Source organism: Xylocopa sonorina, chromosome 12, assembly GCF_050948175.1.
Source record: "Xylocopa sonorina isolate GNS202 chromosome 12, iyXylSono1_principal, whole genome shotgun sequence".
NCBI lineage: Eukaryota > Metazoa > Arthropoda > Insecta > Hymenoptera > Apidae > Xylocopa > Xylocopa sonorina.
Genome location: NC_135204.1, coordinates 7,602,062 through 7,620,341, shown reverse-complemented (window position 1 = coordinate 7,620,341; position 18,280 = coordinate 7,602,062). Strand labels below are relative to the sequence as shown.

General features: G+C 37.3%; 2 protein-coding genes across 5 annotated transcripts; both read left to right on the top strand.

Annotated features, from left to right (window-relative positions):
- The first annotated feature begins 39 nt into the window (after window positions 1–39).
- Thrrs (threonine--tRNA ligase) lies at window positions 40–3,034 on the top strand. Of its 2 annotated transcripts, none has more exons than XM_076905356.1 (5): window positions 40–120; window positions 542–619; window positions 713–2,268; window positions 2,361–2,650; window positions 2,749–3,034. In XM_076905356.1, exons 1-5 carry the CDS (start codon window positions 55–57, stop codon window positions 2,895–2,897), a joined length of 2,139 nt encoding a protein of 712 aa, XP_076761471.1. In that variant the 5' UTR covers window positions 40–54; the 3' UTR covers window positions 2,898–3,034. The 2 variants fall into 2 exon arrangements, with proteins under 2 accessions (XP_076761471.1, XP_076761472.1); XM_076905357.1 differs by having other exon boundaries at window positions 47–249.
- Window positions 3,035–3,851: 817 nt separating this feature from the next.
- Window positions 3,852–18,124, top strand: D4 (double PHD fingers d4). 3 transcript variants are annotated; one of them, XM_076905789.1, is made up of 9 exons: window positions 3,852–4,010; window positions 4,099–4,208; window positions 4,688–4,924; window positions 4,993–5,198; window positions 5,549–5,618; window positions 7,393–7,548; window positions 9,659–10,138; window positions 15,937–16,049; window positions 16,562–18,124. In XM_076905789.1, the coding sequence occupies exons 1-9, from the start codon at window positions 3,931–3,933 to the stop codon at window positions 16,691–16,693; spliced, it is 1,584 nt and encodes a 527-aa protein (XP_076761904.1). In that variant the 5' UTR covers window positions 3,852–3,930; the 3' UTR covers window positions 16,694–18,124. The 3 variants fall into 3 exon arrangements, with proteins under 3 accessions (XP_076761904.1, XP_076761902.1, XP_076761905.1); XM_076905787.1 differs by having other exon boundaries at window positions 4,099–4,211; XM_076905790.1 differs by lacking the exon at window positions 7,393–7,548 and having other exon boundaries at window positions 4,099–4,211.
- Window positions 18,125–18,280: the final 156 nt, after the last annotated feature.

Below are 18,280 nucleotides of genomic sequence, written 5' to 3'. Positions count from 1 at the left end.
AGATATACTTTGATATAGGCGCGGTTTAGTATAGTTATGAAATCTAGCTTCAATATGGTCGACGGCATGTGTGACGACGTGGTGAATAACGTGCAAAATCTGAATATGAAGGAAGAAAAGGCATGAACACAGTTTACATTTTCTAAAAATTCTCTTATTTTTGTTCTTTAGCTGTAAAGTATGCTGGCGATTTCGCGTATTTGCAGTTACAGAAATCTTTTCCATATTTCTAAACGGACACATGCTTGGGTTGGTTATGATGTACATTGTCATTATGATATTAATTCGTAACACATAACATTAAGAACGTTCTTCGTTTCCTTCAATTGTTTTCAACAATCCAATATGACAAACAACAATGCGTATTATGTCATAAGAATGACCACCCATATTATTAAAATCGATAATCTGACGCAATGATCTAATTCCTAACGATTGTTCCTGCCGATTCTAACAATTGTTTTAACTTAATGCTTTAAAAGTTTCAAACAAATATTGATAAGTATTTTCAGTAAAATTTAATGCTACTTTTTTTCTGCAGAAGATGAAGCAGGCTAAGAAAAAGGCTCTTGAAGAAAAGTCAGTTTCTGAATTAAACCCGTGGCCAAGTTATATTCAGGTATAATACTTTGCATATATTTGAAAATCGTTCGCTTAAACAATTGAAACAAAAATAAATTTATGCATGTATTGGAAATAATTATTTTTTCAGGATCGTATCTTACTGTGGGATAAGCTTAAAGCAGAGTACGAAGCATCGTTAATTTCTAAACCAGCGAATGACATAACGGTAACTCTTCCAGATGGTAAGGAAGTTGTTGCCCAATCTTGGCGTACAACGCCTTATGAAATCGCTAAGAACATCAGTCAAGGTCTAGCGGACAGTACTGTAATTGCAAAAGTGAACAATGTATTATGGGATCTTGATAGACCACTGGAGTCTGATTGCAAACTTGAACTTCTCAAGTTTGATCATCCGGATGCTCAACAAGTCTTCTGGCACTCCAGTGCACATATTTTGGGAGAAGCTATGGAGAGAGTATATGGTGGTTGCTTATGTTACGGTCCACCCATAGAAAACGGATTTTACTATGACATGTTCCTGGGTGATAAAGGAATTTCTAGTTCAGATTTTGGATTTTTGGAGAGTCTTTACAAGAACATTGTTAAAGAGAAACAACCTTTTGAAAGATTAGAGATGACCAAGGAAGATCTCTTGGATATGTTTAGATATAATGAATTTAAAGTTCGGATTATTAATGAAAAAATACATACCCCTACCACCACTGTGTACAGGTGTGGGCCACTGATCGATTTATGCAGGGGACCACACATCAGACACACTGGGAAAGTGAAAGCCATTAAAATTACTAAAAACTCTTCAACTTACTGGGAGGGAAATGCCAATGCAGAATCATTGCAAAGACTTTATGGTATCAGTTTCCCAGATACTAAACAACTAAAAGAATGGGAGAAGTTCCAGGAGGAAGCTGCGAAACGGGATCATAGAAAAATAGGAAAGGAACAAGAGTTGTTTTTCTTTCACGAACTTTCTCCTGGATCGTGTTTCTTTCAACCGCGTGGAGCTCATATCTATAATACTTTAGTCGAATTTATTCGTTCTGAATATAGAAAACGAGGTTTCCAAGAAGTGGTTACTCCCAATATGTACAACAGTAAATTATGGCAAACGTCTGGTCATTGGATGCATTACGCGGACAATATGTTCTCCTTCGACGTCGAGAACGAAACTTTTGCCCTGAAACCGATGAATTGTCCGGGTCATTGTATGATCTTCGATGTCCGTAACAGATCGTGGCGTGAGTTGCCATTAAGAATGGCAGATTTCGGCGTCTTACACAGAAACGAGTTGTCTGGTGCGTTAACCGGGCTAACTAGAGTCAGACGTTTCCAACAGGACGATGCGCATATATTTTGCGCGCCAGAACAAATTAAAGAGGAAATGATTGGCGCGCTTGACTTTTTGAGAAACGTGTACTCCGTATTGGGATTCACGTATAACTTATGTTTATCTACTAGGCCAGAAAAGTATTTAGGAGACCTATCGATGTGGGATGAAGCTGAGAAGGCGTTAGCGGAAAGTTTAGACGTGTTTGGCGAACCATGGTCTACTAATCCAGGGGATGGAGCATTTTATGGTCCAAAGATTGATATAACAATTATGGATGCGCTTAAGAGAGCTCATCAGTGTGCTACCATTCAATTGGACTTCCAGTTGCCAATTAGATTTAATTTATCTTACGTAAAGTAAGCAAGATAGTTTTTGATTCACTTTTGAGCATTTGCACTGTGTTAGCTACCTGATCTAGTTGGATAAAAATTTGCATTAAAATTTTTAGCGAAGCTGGAGAGAAAGCTAGGCCAGTAATTATTCACAGAGCAATTTTGGGTTCTGTAGAAAGAATGATCGCGATTTTAACCGAATCTTATGCTGGAAAGTGGCCGTTTTGGTTGTCCCCGCGACAAGCAATGATCATATCAGTAAGCTCTCAGTTCGATGACTACGCTGCCCAAGTGAAAGATAAACTTTGGGATGCCGGATTTATGGCAGAGATTGACACAGATGCAGGCGATACCCTAAATAAAAAAATACGAAACGCGCAACTTGCGCAATTTAACTTTATTCTCGGTAATTAACTATTGCACGTTATTTCTTAGAAACGTTTTAAATATCTAGGATAGTATCTTGAGATATTATTTTTACTGTAATTGCGTGTTCTTTTCCAGTTGTTGGAGAAAAGGAACTTAACGCTGGCACAGTAAATGTACGAACCAGGGATAACGTTGTGCACGGAGAAGTTGCAGTCGATGTCCTGATCGAAAAATTCAAACTTTTCAAAGCGAGAAAGGACAACAACTGCGAAGAGAAGTTTTAAACAAGCTTTGCACACAGAAACCGAATATTTATTTATTTCTAGGCTTAAATTTCGATGGAGATGGTAGTTCTAACGCAGATCGATAGAACTTAAAATAACATTTTTTAAATGTATCAAAATAATGAACGTGAAACTTATTCAAAGAGAATATATTACTATAAGAAAGTCCTGTTTCTAGAATGTCCGTATGCAAGCATAAGATGACAATTTTGCATTTACTTCTGTTTAGCATTCTAACTTTAATACACTGTTGAAGTAAAAAAAAAAAAAAAAAAAATAGAAAATTACAAAAATCAGCACACTCATATTTCAGCTTCTCGAAGGAATTCTTCGCGACAAATAGTTTCGTTCGAAGTAATTTATCACTAGCATTTTTCTAGCAGAAACATTGAGTGTACATTGTAACTCGAAATGTTCATCTCAACGGCTGTGCTCTATAATTTATTGCAGCTACTGCCAATATGTACGTACATATAGCGGTAATTGCGTTAATATCTTTTTGGAATAAATTGTAAACTATAGATCGCCAATGAAACGACGCAAATGAACAAATTTCTATCTTCGAAATCTCTTCTAACAACCTTCACAATAAAATAGCACTTTTGCGATTACAGTTGTTCTTATATATCGAAATATTGCTTCGTTTGCAGAACGTTCCGCTTATATTAAAATACCATCGATTTGATGAAAAAACAATAAAAAGAATAGTGATATCAACAAATATAACTTTATACAAAAATAATTATAATATATCACTATAATTTTGACTGAAACAAATCATTATTTAGGTCCCATTTTTCTTTTTTTGTTATAAAAATACAAACTTGCATAAACATATATAACATTAAATTAAACAACGTATATAGTATCAAGTTAAATCTATAATGCGTTTCGTCTATGGTAGACGTAATTGAATGAAGCTGGTATTCCCGGGTGAGGTAAGCGCGCACGCGCGGGATTATGGAACGCTGCTTCCGGAAAGGACAGTAAGCGGCAAGCAGAAGCTGGGAGTGTATCGTTTGGTTGTTATAAAATGACAGCCGTTACAATTTTACCGGCTTCGCAGGGGATCATTCAAGTTGTAAATGAAAGTAACCTATGTAAAATCGAAAGGTACGCATATCCTCGACGATAATCCATAAATTGGCATGTTTAGAGCTGCGTGAATATCTGTACATGGCCGCTATCGATTTCTTTACAGCTTCCTCAATGACACAGCGTACAGGGAAGCCATTGAGAATTCCTCAAATTACAATAGCCGACTATGCAGGGAACGGCGTTTACGTATGCCGTTTCTTGATTCTCAAACAGGTATTAGTTATCATAATTTTTTAATGGAACTTTTACGCTTGACGGCTCGTCTACACTGATGTGTTGTATAACGCGATGATAATTGGTCGCGTCCTCTCGATGCTTCCTTGTGTGTGTTTCGAACGATCGTAGCAGATAAACAATAAAATAATGCAACACTTTCGTTAATCTTCTGATAGGTTAATCGTCCTTTTAGGGAATCTAGAATTTGTAACTCGACAATATTGCCTTTTTCCATAACGTGTAACGCGTAGAATCTAAAAATACAAGTTTAAGAAGTCATTGCGTCGAATGTTACGCGTCTGCGAACATGCGTATTGGACGACCATTAGTTTAAAAATTACGACGCATGTTCAGAAATTAATTATGGTTGTTACTAATATTACCATACTTCTTTTTTAACTTATAGGCAAACGATTATTATAGGTGCCACCAGACAGTCTTTTTATCGTTGTAATGTAACTGATATGGAATTACAGGTGTAGCGCAGAATCATTCTGCGCTGTTTATGTCTTCAAGGGAAAGACTGCCTGGTTTGTTGCATGGTCAGATATATACATATCCTAGTAAAAGATGGAGGAAAAAACGACGGCAGTATTTGATGCATTATTTGCATCCGAAAAGAGGACCAAGAGGTGACACCGAAGATGTCGGCGAAGGTGTGGAGACTGTAACACATGTGAACGACGATAGCAAAGATTTAGTGACTCTTAAAGGTAATCGTATTCGATTTTCATATTTAGTATAAAGTTGCAAATAACGCGAAAGATAAATATTTATACAGATGAGCATAGTAAGGACGCATGGTACTATGAAGACCCAGATATGTTAGATATGGACACATACGAGGAACCTGATGCGGAAAGTGATTATGATTACGAAGAAAGTTACAGCAACAAAAGGAAAAGGAGGAAACCTCGCGGAGGTGGTCATCATCCAGCGCGAAGTCATCCATCTTCCACAGATAGCCCTGGGGGCAAACGTACTAAGGTAAGCCTACGAAGTATTACTTGTTATGGGTATATCGTAGTTAAGCAAGAATTGCATTGGATTAATTTCAAAGATATAACAAAGAGGAATTTTGTTTTTTTGAGCTTTTTGCTTAAATTTTTTAGTTAGTTTATTCATATGAGTAGCTGAGCAACCATATCGGTGTAAGTCAAAAAATTGGAAAAATATGGTTCAACTGCTTAATTTAACTGTTTCTGTAGATAGGATTTAAAGCTAATATATATTACCAGCGCTGCAGGGGAATTGGGCAAGACTTGACGTGCACTGCTATGATTCTCAGCTTCTCATATATGGCAGGTATTAAATGTCACATATTTTATTAAATATAGGGTGGGGGACGCGGGCGCAAAAAAACCAACTATGATGCCGTTGACACTGATAAGCCATTCGTTTGTGACCGTAAGTTTAATCACAGATACAACTACAAATGACCACTTCCAGTTACTAGTTTCATTACAAATATTATTATTATTATTAGTTTTATCAGTTGTTAATTTTGAATTAAGAAAAGAAAATGCATTGCGTTAGAAGATTTGTTAATTTTATTAAATAACTATATATTTTCACGATGCCTACGTATTATTTTTACAATACGCGCAGAGGTTTACGTACATATATATAATAATATAAGATGATGATTGGAAGCTCGAAAAATAAATTACTGAATTCTTTAGTCTTGGTTGCCGCCGTAATTTTTACTCTTTTGGGTATGGTGATTGAACTAAGTACATATAATCAACTTTTGCAACGTGGGAAGGGTGCCCTTTTTTAGTCGTAAATTAATTTCACAGTGACTTTTTTTTTTAATGCTCTTTCATTCAGAGGAATTGATCAGTATTGTATTGACTGCTGTTTTCCTTCAAGTTTATTAATCGCAGTACGTTATTTAGTATACTCCAAGTCCTTACTGTGTAATTTTCTGTTTTGTATCAAAATACCTTGTAATCCATTTCTCTTTTCCTATTTGTCGAAGTATGAAGAGACATGGTATGACTCATGAATGAAAGGCAAAGACTGATTATGCGCATTGAAAAATTTCGAGTTTTCACGCATAAAGGGATGTACAATGAATTACAACTAAAAGAAATCCAGGTTGTGGTTGAAACTTTCAATGGAATAGTAGATTATATAATTTTTGTACAAAGATAATTGTCCCATAGAAATCGCGTGCCATAACTTACAGTTAGTATTAATTCGCGTTTCGTGAATTCACTACATTCATTCACAAATATACGAATCGCAGTCAAGTATCTGACAAGTATATAGTGTCTGTTGTATGTATAGTAGTTGATATCATATATATTTTTTTATTTCTTTTTTTTTCTTTATTTACAATAGTAGCATTGATGAAGTATCGAAAGAACCTGAAGCATAATTTCATAAACGAATAACGTCGCGCTTGCCCAAAACCTTGAAGGAGTATAATAGTCACTACTAATTTGATCGAACAACTTTTTCCAGACACGAAGTCTATGAATTAACTCGAATGTGCCTGCCAATCTGTTTACTTCTTGAAACCACTCCTGTTAGATTAGCCGAAAATAAATCTAAAGACATTTGGTCTCGATTAGTAAGCATCGATCAAAATCTCGCGTAAGTTCTGAATACTGTTAATCCCGACCGACGTATCATCGAGCTTACGAAATTGGCCAAATATCTTCTAGACATCTATACTACCTGCCAATAACAGAGCAAGAATGTACTGGCTCACACTGTAGCGAGCTCATTCTGTAGGAGTATACAAGCATCAAAAGCCTTGCATCGTATTAGTTTTGCTTCTTGGGCTGGAACTCCTTCACTGCTTGTCCACATATAGATTCGTAGGTGGATAGGGATATGTACTGGTGCGGAAGGTGTGCAAATGCTGTCCCTAACCCTGTAAGCTTCTATCCCTAGGATCCTTTAACCGCCTCGTTTCGTGAAACTTCATCGACAACTCCATTTCTAGACTCTCGTTTTAGAGAGAAAAGAGAATTATTGATTTCTGGATAAAAATCGTTGATTCTGTTCAATTTTATCGTTGTATGAATGATTTACGAATGCTCCTTGGACGCGGCGGTTAAATGAGAACAATCCTCCCATATCGTCCAACCAACTCGTCGACCAAGATTTCTCTTATCTATGGACGTTGCATTGGATGGTTTGTGGGAAAACAGTATTTGCACTTTTGCAGTATGCAGCGCACGGTATAAAACCAGACCTGGTCTGGTCTACCATTACGGTCATTCCCACTCTACTTCCTCCGGTGATCCTGCTAAGGAACTAAGTCCCAGTCCTGCCGAAGTTGAACCTAGGAGCGTTGCAGACACCGCTGCTTCGAACCAGCCAGGTTGGAGCCAAAATCAGCTCAGTTTTCTCACTTTCCTTTAAAAAAATGAAAGAACCCAAGAAAAAAAAGATCGAACTGAAAACTACACCAACTTGTTCCTCAGTCCTCAGACATCTCTAACCCAATATGCCTTTTTTATGATCTTTGATCTTTGGATCTCAGTACTCTCTTGTAACTTACTTTCGTTCATACTACCTTGAACAACATTATCCTAACTTGATGGAATTAAATATATTATCTTCTTCTTCTTCTTCTTTTTCTTCTTCTTCTACTTCTTCTGTTTTTCTTTTCTCTTCTAAATTTGTTCGTGTATTGCAAATGCATGCATTGCAAATAAAAACCATAGTAATGAATTTTCTGTGTCTCCACTGTTCCATGGCGTTCTTCATGCGTGTATGGACACTTTTCTGCACAATATCGTTTTTTTTCCCCTATCATTTTGATAAATGAAAGTGCGTGGATATCATACAGAGAAGAATCCTCTAAGCCAGTGTGATACGAGCGATTTTCTTCCGTTTTTTTAAACTATGTATATACTTTTTTAATATGTACACAGAATAGTGTGACTGCCTTATTGTGCTCAACAATTTTTCGATTTCTGTTTTTTCCATATTTATTATTATTGACCATGCGTTGACTCGATTCCGATTGAAATAAAGAGATGCAGCGATTGTTGCGAATGTTTTGCAATAGCATGCTTCTGCAATTCGTATTTTTGGTTTTTTTCTCTTTCAAAAGATGTTTCTCATACATCTGAAAAGAAAAAAAGGAAAAAGCGAGGCACTATTTTTCTAGAACCGATCATTTCCTTTGGTGCTGTAAATTTTTGAGTGTTCATTATGCGTGTATGTTTCATTTACTTTGTGTTTTGTTACTTTATAAAATAATTGTCTTTTTCATATCCTGATAGCATGCAATGATGTTCATTAGTTTTTAACCAAAGTATAATACTATATTATACTTTTTAAGATATTTGATCGTTTGTTTTTTTCAAATTTATGTTTGCTCGTGTGATTTTCTTAATTAATGCTTCTGTTTCTGGATTCCTAGAGCGATTTTGGCTTCCATTTTTCATCGTGATAAGTGCCTGCAGAGCTTCAGACTAAAAAATAATGCATGGAGAGACTTACCCATGTCTTTCTTTCTTTATTTCTTTCTCTCCATTTCTCTCTCTTTCTCTCTCTTTGATAATTGCCAAAGTAGTTTTGTTTGTTACGTTTGTGCCATGTCGTTCTGTATGATCTAGAAACGTTTTCGAATTTTTCTGACTTTGTTGTTGTACAATCTTGGAATTGCTCTTCTTGGTGATGGAATGCATCTGGTTGACGTAATATGTGCACTTTGTTACCATTACATGTATTCGTATATGTACATTATAAATATCTATACATTTGTTTCCTTATTGTTGTGCCAGTTTCTTTTCATTAAAACATTTGTGATGCATCGAATAATCGATTCTGGTTGTCCGAGGAAATAGTTTCGCAGTTTGCGTGAGAAGTGATTGCCTGTTACGCAAGTTCTTTAAATTTCAGACCTCCTGTCGATTAATATAGTTTGCACAAAATCTATCCACTCTTTAAAAGGAATAGGTAATGGAACGAAAAAGTAATAATACTTAGTCTCGCCACCGACACAAAACTTTTATATATATCCCAAAATCTAAATTACAGGTTTTGACTAGACTTCGTCCCACATTACTCCCCAACTTCCCAAAGGACAGAATCAGTGATACGGACAAAATGTATTTCAAAAGACGATTAAAAATCGAATTTCCTCCATTACCGGTATCCTCAGCCTCTGGTATTCTCCACACGAATACGAAGATGCATTTCTGAAACATATTTCTCCCATCGCTGCTCAAAACGGGCAATCACAGCCACCGAACAAAGGTTGACGAGACTCTCATTACCATCGAATCTCATTCCACCGTCACGTTTCATTCAGAAACCCTCCAAGAGGCAGGGATTACCTTCGTTAACCGAATCGATTATCGCTGTCCGTAATCACAGAAATGAATTGACTCGAAAAATCATTGTCTCTAAGCCGGTGTGCATGGTCATTAGCTTGTGACGCAAAGCGCAACTGGGTATGTTGGTCGGTTTGTGATCAGGTGGTACACGTCGGGGTCGTCAGAACGCAACTTCGTCGAGTACTTCGAGCCCGTCTCCCGCAGCGCCGTCCGCGACCGCTGCGGGAGCAACCACGCAGCCTCAGCCGCAGTCGCAGCCGTCTCAACCGCAGCCGCAACAGTCGCAGCAGCAGCAACAGCAGCAACCGTCACAGCCGTCCCAACAGCCATCGCAGCAGCCGCAGTTGCCCGCCGTACAGACGACGGTGGCCCCGTCCTCGCCCACTATACCCACGGCGAAGGAAGACCACCTGCCAGCGGTGCCGTCGCCTGGTACCGCCGTTCCGTCGCCGTCCTCAGTGAGAACGGAGGGACCACCGACTCCTGGGACGAACGAAAAAAAAGCTGGCAAGTCCGCGCAACCGTCCCCGTACTGCGACTTCTGTCTGGGCGATGCTAGGGAAAATAAAAAGACCGGCGGCTCCGAGGAGTTGGTCTCTTGCAGTGATTGCGGTCGCTCAGGTAAGCCAGAGGAAAAGATCAAGCGCAAGTATACGCGGAGAACGAATCACAATTAAGAGATTGGTATGACCGCCGCGGGTATACGTATCTGTTGCGTTCGTCGCAACTGGGACGGTCATCTATGGCGGTTTCCATTGATGATCGTGGTGTATCGTGTTCGTCGTTCGAAACCGGGGATATAATTACTTTTTTTTTTTTTCTTTGTTCGTCGACGCTCCGCGCGCTATTGGCCGTGTATACGGGGACGAGCGTATCGATAGGATCGATTTCGGATTGTGTATTTATCGAACGTTGGTTTCTAGTTCTCTGGAGGATGTTTAGTCAGATCTGTGGCAACTGGTGCTAATGTCGGAAAACTTTTTTAAGGAGCGCAGTGATGGGATTGCTGTGGTAGCGTGCGTTCGAGTTCGTGTACTACGTCTGAGTAATTTACGGTGCTCTTTGGCCCGGGTATCGGCCATCGATGACCCCCCAGTAATGCCAGAGCTAAGGAAAAATGGTCGCGTAGGAATCTGTGCCAACCAATTGTAGGGGAAAAGGAAACGGGAGTACAGGAAGTTGAAGGAAGTAAAGCAACATATGTATTTAGTCATATTGTACTATTTAGTGGAGCTCTGTCACGAGGTGAAACAATCTTCTTCATACAAGCCCTATAATGATATCCTTGTCACGCGATGCAACCCCTATGTAATAGGGATTTCTTCTGGTGTCACTGATGGGACCTTTTTGTATTCCATTTCTAGATCGTCTTCCTCCTTTCGTGCGACGTGTGACTTCTGTCTGCATAGACTGTCCTATCCACGAGAGTCCAGCACGTTGGTTCCAGTTGCCCAAAACTGTGTTTACTCCTTGTTGCCTATACATCTCTTCCTGAGAGAGAAGAAACTTGAAAGAGAACAAATATTGTAGTTGTTAAGGAAACCTCTCTGGTGCTCCATCGTTTTCCAATAGTCTGCCTGGGCCATTGTCTTCCGGAAACAAAAGATTAGTTCCGCCTATCTACTCCTTTAACAGAATATCCTGTATTATGTAGAAAGTATGGAAAATATTCGATATTCCAGTTTTAACATTCTTCCAAGCCCAATGAATTCAGTCTTCTTTTATGCAAATTATTTTTACCACTACTTTCTGTGCTCACGAAGATACGCTGATTAACATTTTTCCAACGTCTTTTCAACAATTAACGTTTTCAGGGATGTTTTCTTCGGTCGTCCACTTCCTGTTCTCGTAAGGACTCGCAATCACCAATTCATCAGTAGGAAACATTTGATTGATGCATGAATTTTGAAAGTGGAGTTTGTCGTCCCCGTAAACATGGCCAGTAGCGCAATTTTTCTCTCCTGTATCTCCATACGATCCGCGACTTGTGTTCATACGGTAAGAGCCGAATTTATCGCTTCTTCGTTGTTCGTACGATTCACACGTGTGATCGATTAATTAACGATACATCGTCGTTAAATTGTTCGAGACTGTCGAAGTGTGGTCCGCACGTTTGTCAGGATCGTATTTTCTTTTCCGTTGATTTTGAAATGGACATCACAATTGTTAATTGTCCATCGTCGATCTGACGTTGTCGCGCACATCGATTCGATCGCTATTTTTCATACCATTAAGGACAATTCGATTAGCCGTCGAAAGGGTCGAAAAGAGGACAAAAAGAGAAAAAAGAAATTAAAAGGGGGAAAGGAAAAAAAAGTGAAAGAAAAATATTTTTCGGATTGAAGTTAGGTCGATTAAGTAGATTTCCTGTGCGACATACGTTTGAAAGCATCGTTAAAGGGTAGTTCATGTGTGCAATAATGAAGGGGGTATCTGTTATCTGCACGGGTTTTCATATGGGCAAAAAGGATATGAATGGTTACGAGCTTTACGTACACTAGTCAAGGCACGAAAAGCAAAAACATCACCTTTGTCAATGGTGCAACTTGTCGCATCTGAGTAATAGGAATTTTCGACGAAATTCCTTTACTGCACGGATCAACTGTGATTTATTGTGTAATTCAATGATTAGTTTTTAAGGGACAAAAAAAATTTTTACGAAGGAAAGAGGGACAAAAAAAAGAAGGAAAGAAAAAGGAAAGCTATGATGTGAAATATGAAAGATTTAACTATGTACAAAAAAAAAGAAAAGAAAAAAGAAATAAGGAAGAATTCAGCACGAATCTCGCTCTGGATATTTAACAAAGAAAAAGTAAATGGGAGTGAACGAAAAAGAGGAAGGAAAGAGATACAAATTGTCTACCAAGTAAATAATACTATTTACGGAGTTGCATGAGAATTTTCGAAAGAGGAAGGAAACAGAAATTTTTAATCGACGCGTTTGAACGTTTTAATGAAAGATAAAATTAAATAAAAATTCCTGTTGCACAGTATCACTAGAGCACATATTGAAGAAGATGTGTTTGTGTTCTCTGTTTGACTACAGTGTAATCGCGCGGTTTTTCTTTGACGTTGTTTCGTTCAAAATCAAAAAGAGAGGATCAATAAGAGGACGAAGCTTGTCGCGAAAATCATTCGTTCCATATGATCGCGAAGTTTTAAGAGAGCTTAAACAACAAAACGATACGATATACAATATATATATTATATATATATATATACTTTATATTATTGATATTATCCAGCACAGTCGTGAATCGTTTAACGAGAGCAACAATATTTATATATTATAGTAAGACGAAAAGAAAAAGAGGATCGACCACATTTTTTCGATACTTCTACACTTTTTCGAGTCTGTAAATATCCTTTTTATTTTCCGTTTTTTTTCGAGTGTTTCTATTTACAGAATATATTATCATAGATACCACACCATAAGAGCGCAGCACATATAAGGCTAGTAAAAAAAAAGGAATACTGTCGTTTAAATACTCGAACAGAAAAATCACAATGAAAGCATGTTCATTTTTATCGTACTATTACCAACCATGATCCATCGTCGTATCATGTTTTTTTAATTATCTCTGCTATCGATACATTGCATTTTCCAGAAAGAGAAACAAGTTCATGTTTAGATAAAAAAGTATAATTCTTTATTGTTGTCGTTGTGAACATAATTTGTAAGTCGTTTGTTCTAAATATTTTTTAACGCGACACACCATAAACGAGGGAGGTATATAATTTGTTAATGCTAGATTTACAAACATTTCGATAGTCGTGGCAAAAGAAAATCACTGTTTCGGATCTCGAAGAAAAAGAAAAAAAGGAAATAACTTTTTGGCTGGCTTCTTTCAAATCTTAATATTCCACTCTTGTAAATCTGCTGCTCTTAAAACCTTCCGTTTCGTTCTGGGCATTAATCGTTTCCGTCTCACGTTGCATATATATAATACGTAATATAGTAATCGCCTTTTTACCATTCGTAATCGTCATCAAATGGCGAGCATATTTATTGCATACATAGAATATCGCAAGCGGAAGTTGCGTGTACAGAGAGGGTGTAAAAGTAAACAGTATCCTTTCTTTTCGTTTCCAACGAGTTTCATCAATTTTTTTAGGCACGATCTCGACCATACATCGTGTTTTAACGATTTAAAAAAAAATAAGAAAAAGAAAGAAGAAAACACAAACAAAGAGAAGGATGTATCTATAATATCACGTCGTCTTAGAGACTTGATAATAGCTTAGTTTTGTACAAGCTTTGATATTCGTACAAGAAGATATCGTTCGAAAACGCTAGAATTAACGAAAAAAAAAGAGAAAAGAAACAGAAGAATAAAAAGAAAACAGATAAAATCGTCGTTTTACTACTCGTATAATATTTTACGAGCTTTTTCGTCGTAACGAAGGTCGTCGTCGTCGTCATTCATATTTAACCCTGTTACGGTCTTCCAAATTCGCTCGATTAATTCGTGCTTCTCAACTTCTCAACTCTGCTACGACCGTCGTCTTGAGAAACTTCTTTATATTCGTCTGGAAATTAGAAAATCGCAAAATAAAAGTAGGATTCCAATCTATTGAAGTATAGAGAATCTACATGCGACGTAGCAGAGTTAACAAAGAGTTTCCTAAGTTTGAATAATGAGAAAATTAGGAAGTTCTAGTAAGAAGGAACAGGATCGAATCGAAGGAGATCGAAGTCTCTTAACGGGGTTAATCGGTAAACTAATTCACCCCTCCTGAACGGTACTGCAGTCCGCGCGCTCGTTTTCCACATACAAGTAGCTGGTTTTCAAACGCGAACGTTATATCATTATCATAGATTTACGAAGTAACCGATGCAATGCGAGTTGTAACGCGCCACTTTCCCTTGTTACTACCATACGCGTCCGACGTGTAGCAGAAGCGCAGCGGGTATAGACTGCTGAAATAATTTTACGGTGCGTCTAATAAAGTAATCGAAGCCGAAAGTTAAGCACAGCGCAGAAAATGAAACACACACACACGCAGGAATTCCATAGGGTTTATATCGTCTTTAAGTGTTACACGCAGTCTTTTGTATCCCTCTGCTGAACCGTCGTCGAAGGCAGTTATCTCGAGTCTTACCAAAAAAAAAAAACTAAAAAAAAAAACACAAAAAACCCGAAAAAAAGCAAAAAAAAGATTGAGAAATAGAAGATAGAGATAATAGAGGAAAGGATGGATATAGAAAGAAGAGAGGAGAGAGATAACGGCGAGAGATCCTTTAGGGTAAACTTTATAATTTAACTGGTAGCGCTCGTGTTGTGACGAGAGAAATAAATTCGAAGGTGAATCACTATCGTAATCTTGATGACACCCTTCTATTTAACATAATTAAGAGAGACTCACACACATGGTATAAGAGAGGGTGAGAGGGAGAGAAAGAAGAAAAAGAGAAGAGTAATTAAGAGTATGAAAGCATGCAGAGATAGTTCCTCCTTGTTATATAAAAGAAGAAGAAAAAAAAAAAGAAATGATGGAAGACTTGTTATTAGGCAATTTTAATTAAGCAATACCCATGAGGCTTACAAATCTAGTATTTAAGTAACGCTAGTTATATATAAATATATATATTATATATATATTATATATATATCAAATGTGATACGTTATATGAGTTGCGTGTGTATGTATGTTTTTTGTGTGTACGTGTGTGTATGGGTGTGCAAAAAATTATATATATATATATATACATATATATACAGTACACACACGAAAGGAGAGAGAGAGAGGGAGAAAGTGTGAGGAGGGGGAGGAAAGGGAAGTGAAAATAGCGTAAAAGGGATGAAAGAGTGTGACTAATATGAAAAATTGTGTGTGCAAACTAATGAGAGAAGAGAGTGTGCTGGTCCGCGACGTTTATATTGTGCTGCGCAAGAAAGAACGTGAACTATTCCAAGGTACGCACCGCTATTACTTACCACCTTACTATTCCAAATAAAATAACAATATATTCAAGAGGCAACATCAAAAAAAAAAAAATAAAACAAAAAAAAATACAATCGCAAATATCATGAAATAAAACATTCTGTGCGGAAACATAACAGAACGTATCATTATTCCGGACGTTTTTAGTGCTGAGGAAAGGTGAAAGTCATGATTTGTGATCAATCATATGTAACATAGTCGCGCGCGTTTTCTTCGACAATACGAAAAAAACGAAAGTAGTGTCGAATTTGAATTTGAGATTTCGTACAAAACGCTTCCGTTCGAATTTCAGAACGAACGATGTGAAAAAAAAAAGTATACGTAGAAAATTGTTAGAAAACGAGATAATAGCTTGGAGTTCACTGTTCTTCGGCACAAGATAAATGTCCTAGCACCTTTCTACTCGTCCGAGACTGCTATCCTTGTTCCGTCCCATATGCGTGTTCCATGACCTGGCTACGTTCTTGTTATAGGGCATCCGACTTGTTTGCAATTCACTGCGAACATGATCGTTTCTGTTCGCAAGTACAGGTGGCAGTGTATCGAATGCAAATGCTGTTCCATTTGTGGCACTTCCGACAACGACGTGAGTATCCATTACCATTATTCGGGCTCCCCTTACGCGGGGGCGAGAAAGAACAGTCAACGTACACCTACTCCGACTATTTTGATCTCTCCCCTTTGTCGCGGTAGAACAATACCGTTCGAGTACCTTTTATTCTCCTCCCTCCGACGTTATCTATGTTCACGGTACGCTTTATCGATTATCCTGCCTTAAATTTTGTACAGGTAGACGCTGCTTTTAGTTGAATCGTCTGTTTAAATCTCACGCACGTCAAAATAGTCCGAGGAAGATGTACGGACATGTGCTGTCGACAATTTTATGTCCTTTCAAAGTACGTTAGAGTTGTTGTAAAGAATTTTTTTTGTTCGATCCTAAATTGACGCTGGATCAAACTGATCGAGTACGAACAAGTGATACCTTTATTGTAAAGTGAAAGAGACAGTTAACTAAAGCAACGACCGCGAACAACTACGCTTATTACATAGTTAGGTACCGTTGCAAGCTAATTTGATTGTTTCGCGACACCAAACTAGGATCAGCTGCTGTTCTGTGACGACTGTGATCGTGGATACCACATGTATTGTCTGTCTCCACCTCTTGCATCTCCTCCCGAGGGCTCCTGGTCTTGCCGTCTGTGCATAGCAGAGTTTCATCGCCGTGATTAAAAGAAAAGAAAAGAAAAAAAAAAAAAATAAAAAGTCTTTTTGTCTCGTAGATAAGTGACGGATTTTATCTATTTGCTGTGGTGCAGCGGCCGTTCTCGAATTAGGAGAGTATTCACGAGCTCACTTTTCCTTGATAGTATTACCATAGATGCGGATGTACTTTTAACAGTTGAGGACTTCTTTTTCTTTTTGCTATGTAAGAAAGTCTATTAACAAGGTTGGCAGCATTAACGACTCCTTTTTATTTTATTCTTTTTCTCGATTTAAGTCCCGTTGCGAAGTATTCCGTGACGTATACGCTACGTTAGATTATCTCAGGCATATGGTGATCTCAGAAAAGTAAAAGTATGATAATTATGTATTTATAATTTTTACGACCTAGCGTTTATCTGTAGATGTACAAGGGTGTAGGGTTAAAGAGGCTGTCTTAATGTTTCAATTGGGAATAGACGGAAACGGCCTTCTTAAGTTCGTCGTTTGAGGTGAATGGAGATGACGAAATAGCCTTAGGTGGTCAAAGACTCTGACATCGGATTTGTCGTCGAATGTCGTTGTTTTTTTCATTCAAACAGAAGGAACGCATTTTTTTTCCTTTTTCTTATTGATTTTTAGAATGACAAACGTTGTACTTCTATGAGGATTAATTAGTACTTTAGAAATGAAAAAAAAAAAAAATGAAATATAGTTTGGGAATTACGAACACCAGAGAAAATACTCTCCTAGTTCTCCGGGCCAATCTATTTTTAGCCATTGACATTCGAAGTTCGGTTGCTTTTACGATTTCGAAACAGCTTACTCTTTAAACGATTTTTGGAGATCTCAAATGTTCATATAAAAAAAAAAGATCTTTAGCTCCTTCCTATCTAACTTGGTTCGAACCAAGGTTCACGAAAAAAAAGCAAAAGCAAGAAACGAAAAAAAAAGTACATTGATATTCTAGAAAGAGAACATGATATTAATAGCATCTGTTTCGTAAATAGTGATAAATAGAACACTGTCTGTTTATCTGTACGTATCATGATACTAAAGCTTTTACACTTAATGACACAGCCATTTAGCAGCAGCATAGCTATGAAACATACTACAAACTTTGCAGTACCACAGAAAATTATATTCTATACGACCTTTATTGTTAGCTCAGTATTTTTATATTTTATACATTGAATGTACTTAATTTAAGATACCGTGGTGATATTTGGTACTCATTGATATGTAACTTTCTTTTTTTCTTCTCCCTTTTTTATCCAGTAATTTTAAGGTCGCATAAAACAACATTGGAATTGTGTATTAGGTGTCATAAAACAAATTAGTCTATAAAGAGTTTCTTGAGTTTGATATACCAATTAAAACATGGTGGATTTACATTTTATATCGCTTTATTTTTAACCAATACTGTATGCAAATTTGAATAAATATTAGTATACAACTGAATCACTAACTTTAGACAGTCTTATTGTGTGCCATGAATATTTTCTGAGTGCAGGAACATAATAAATGTAACGATAGAACTTCTTTGGGTGCTATATTTCAGGGATTAGTTCCCTTTTGAACATTTTAGAATAACTTTATAAGATTGAAAGTCATGTC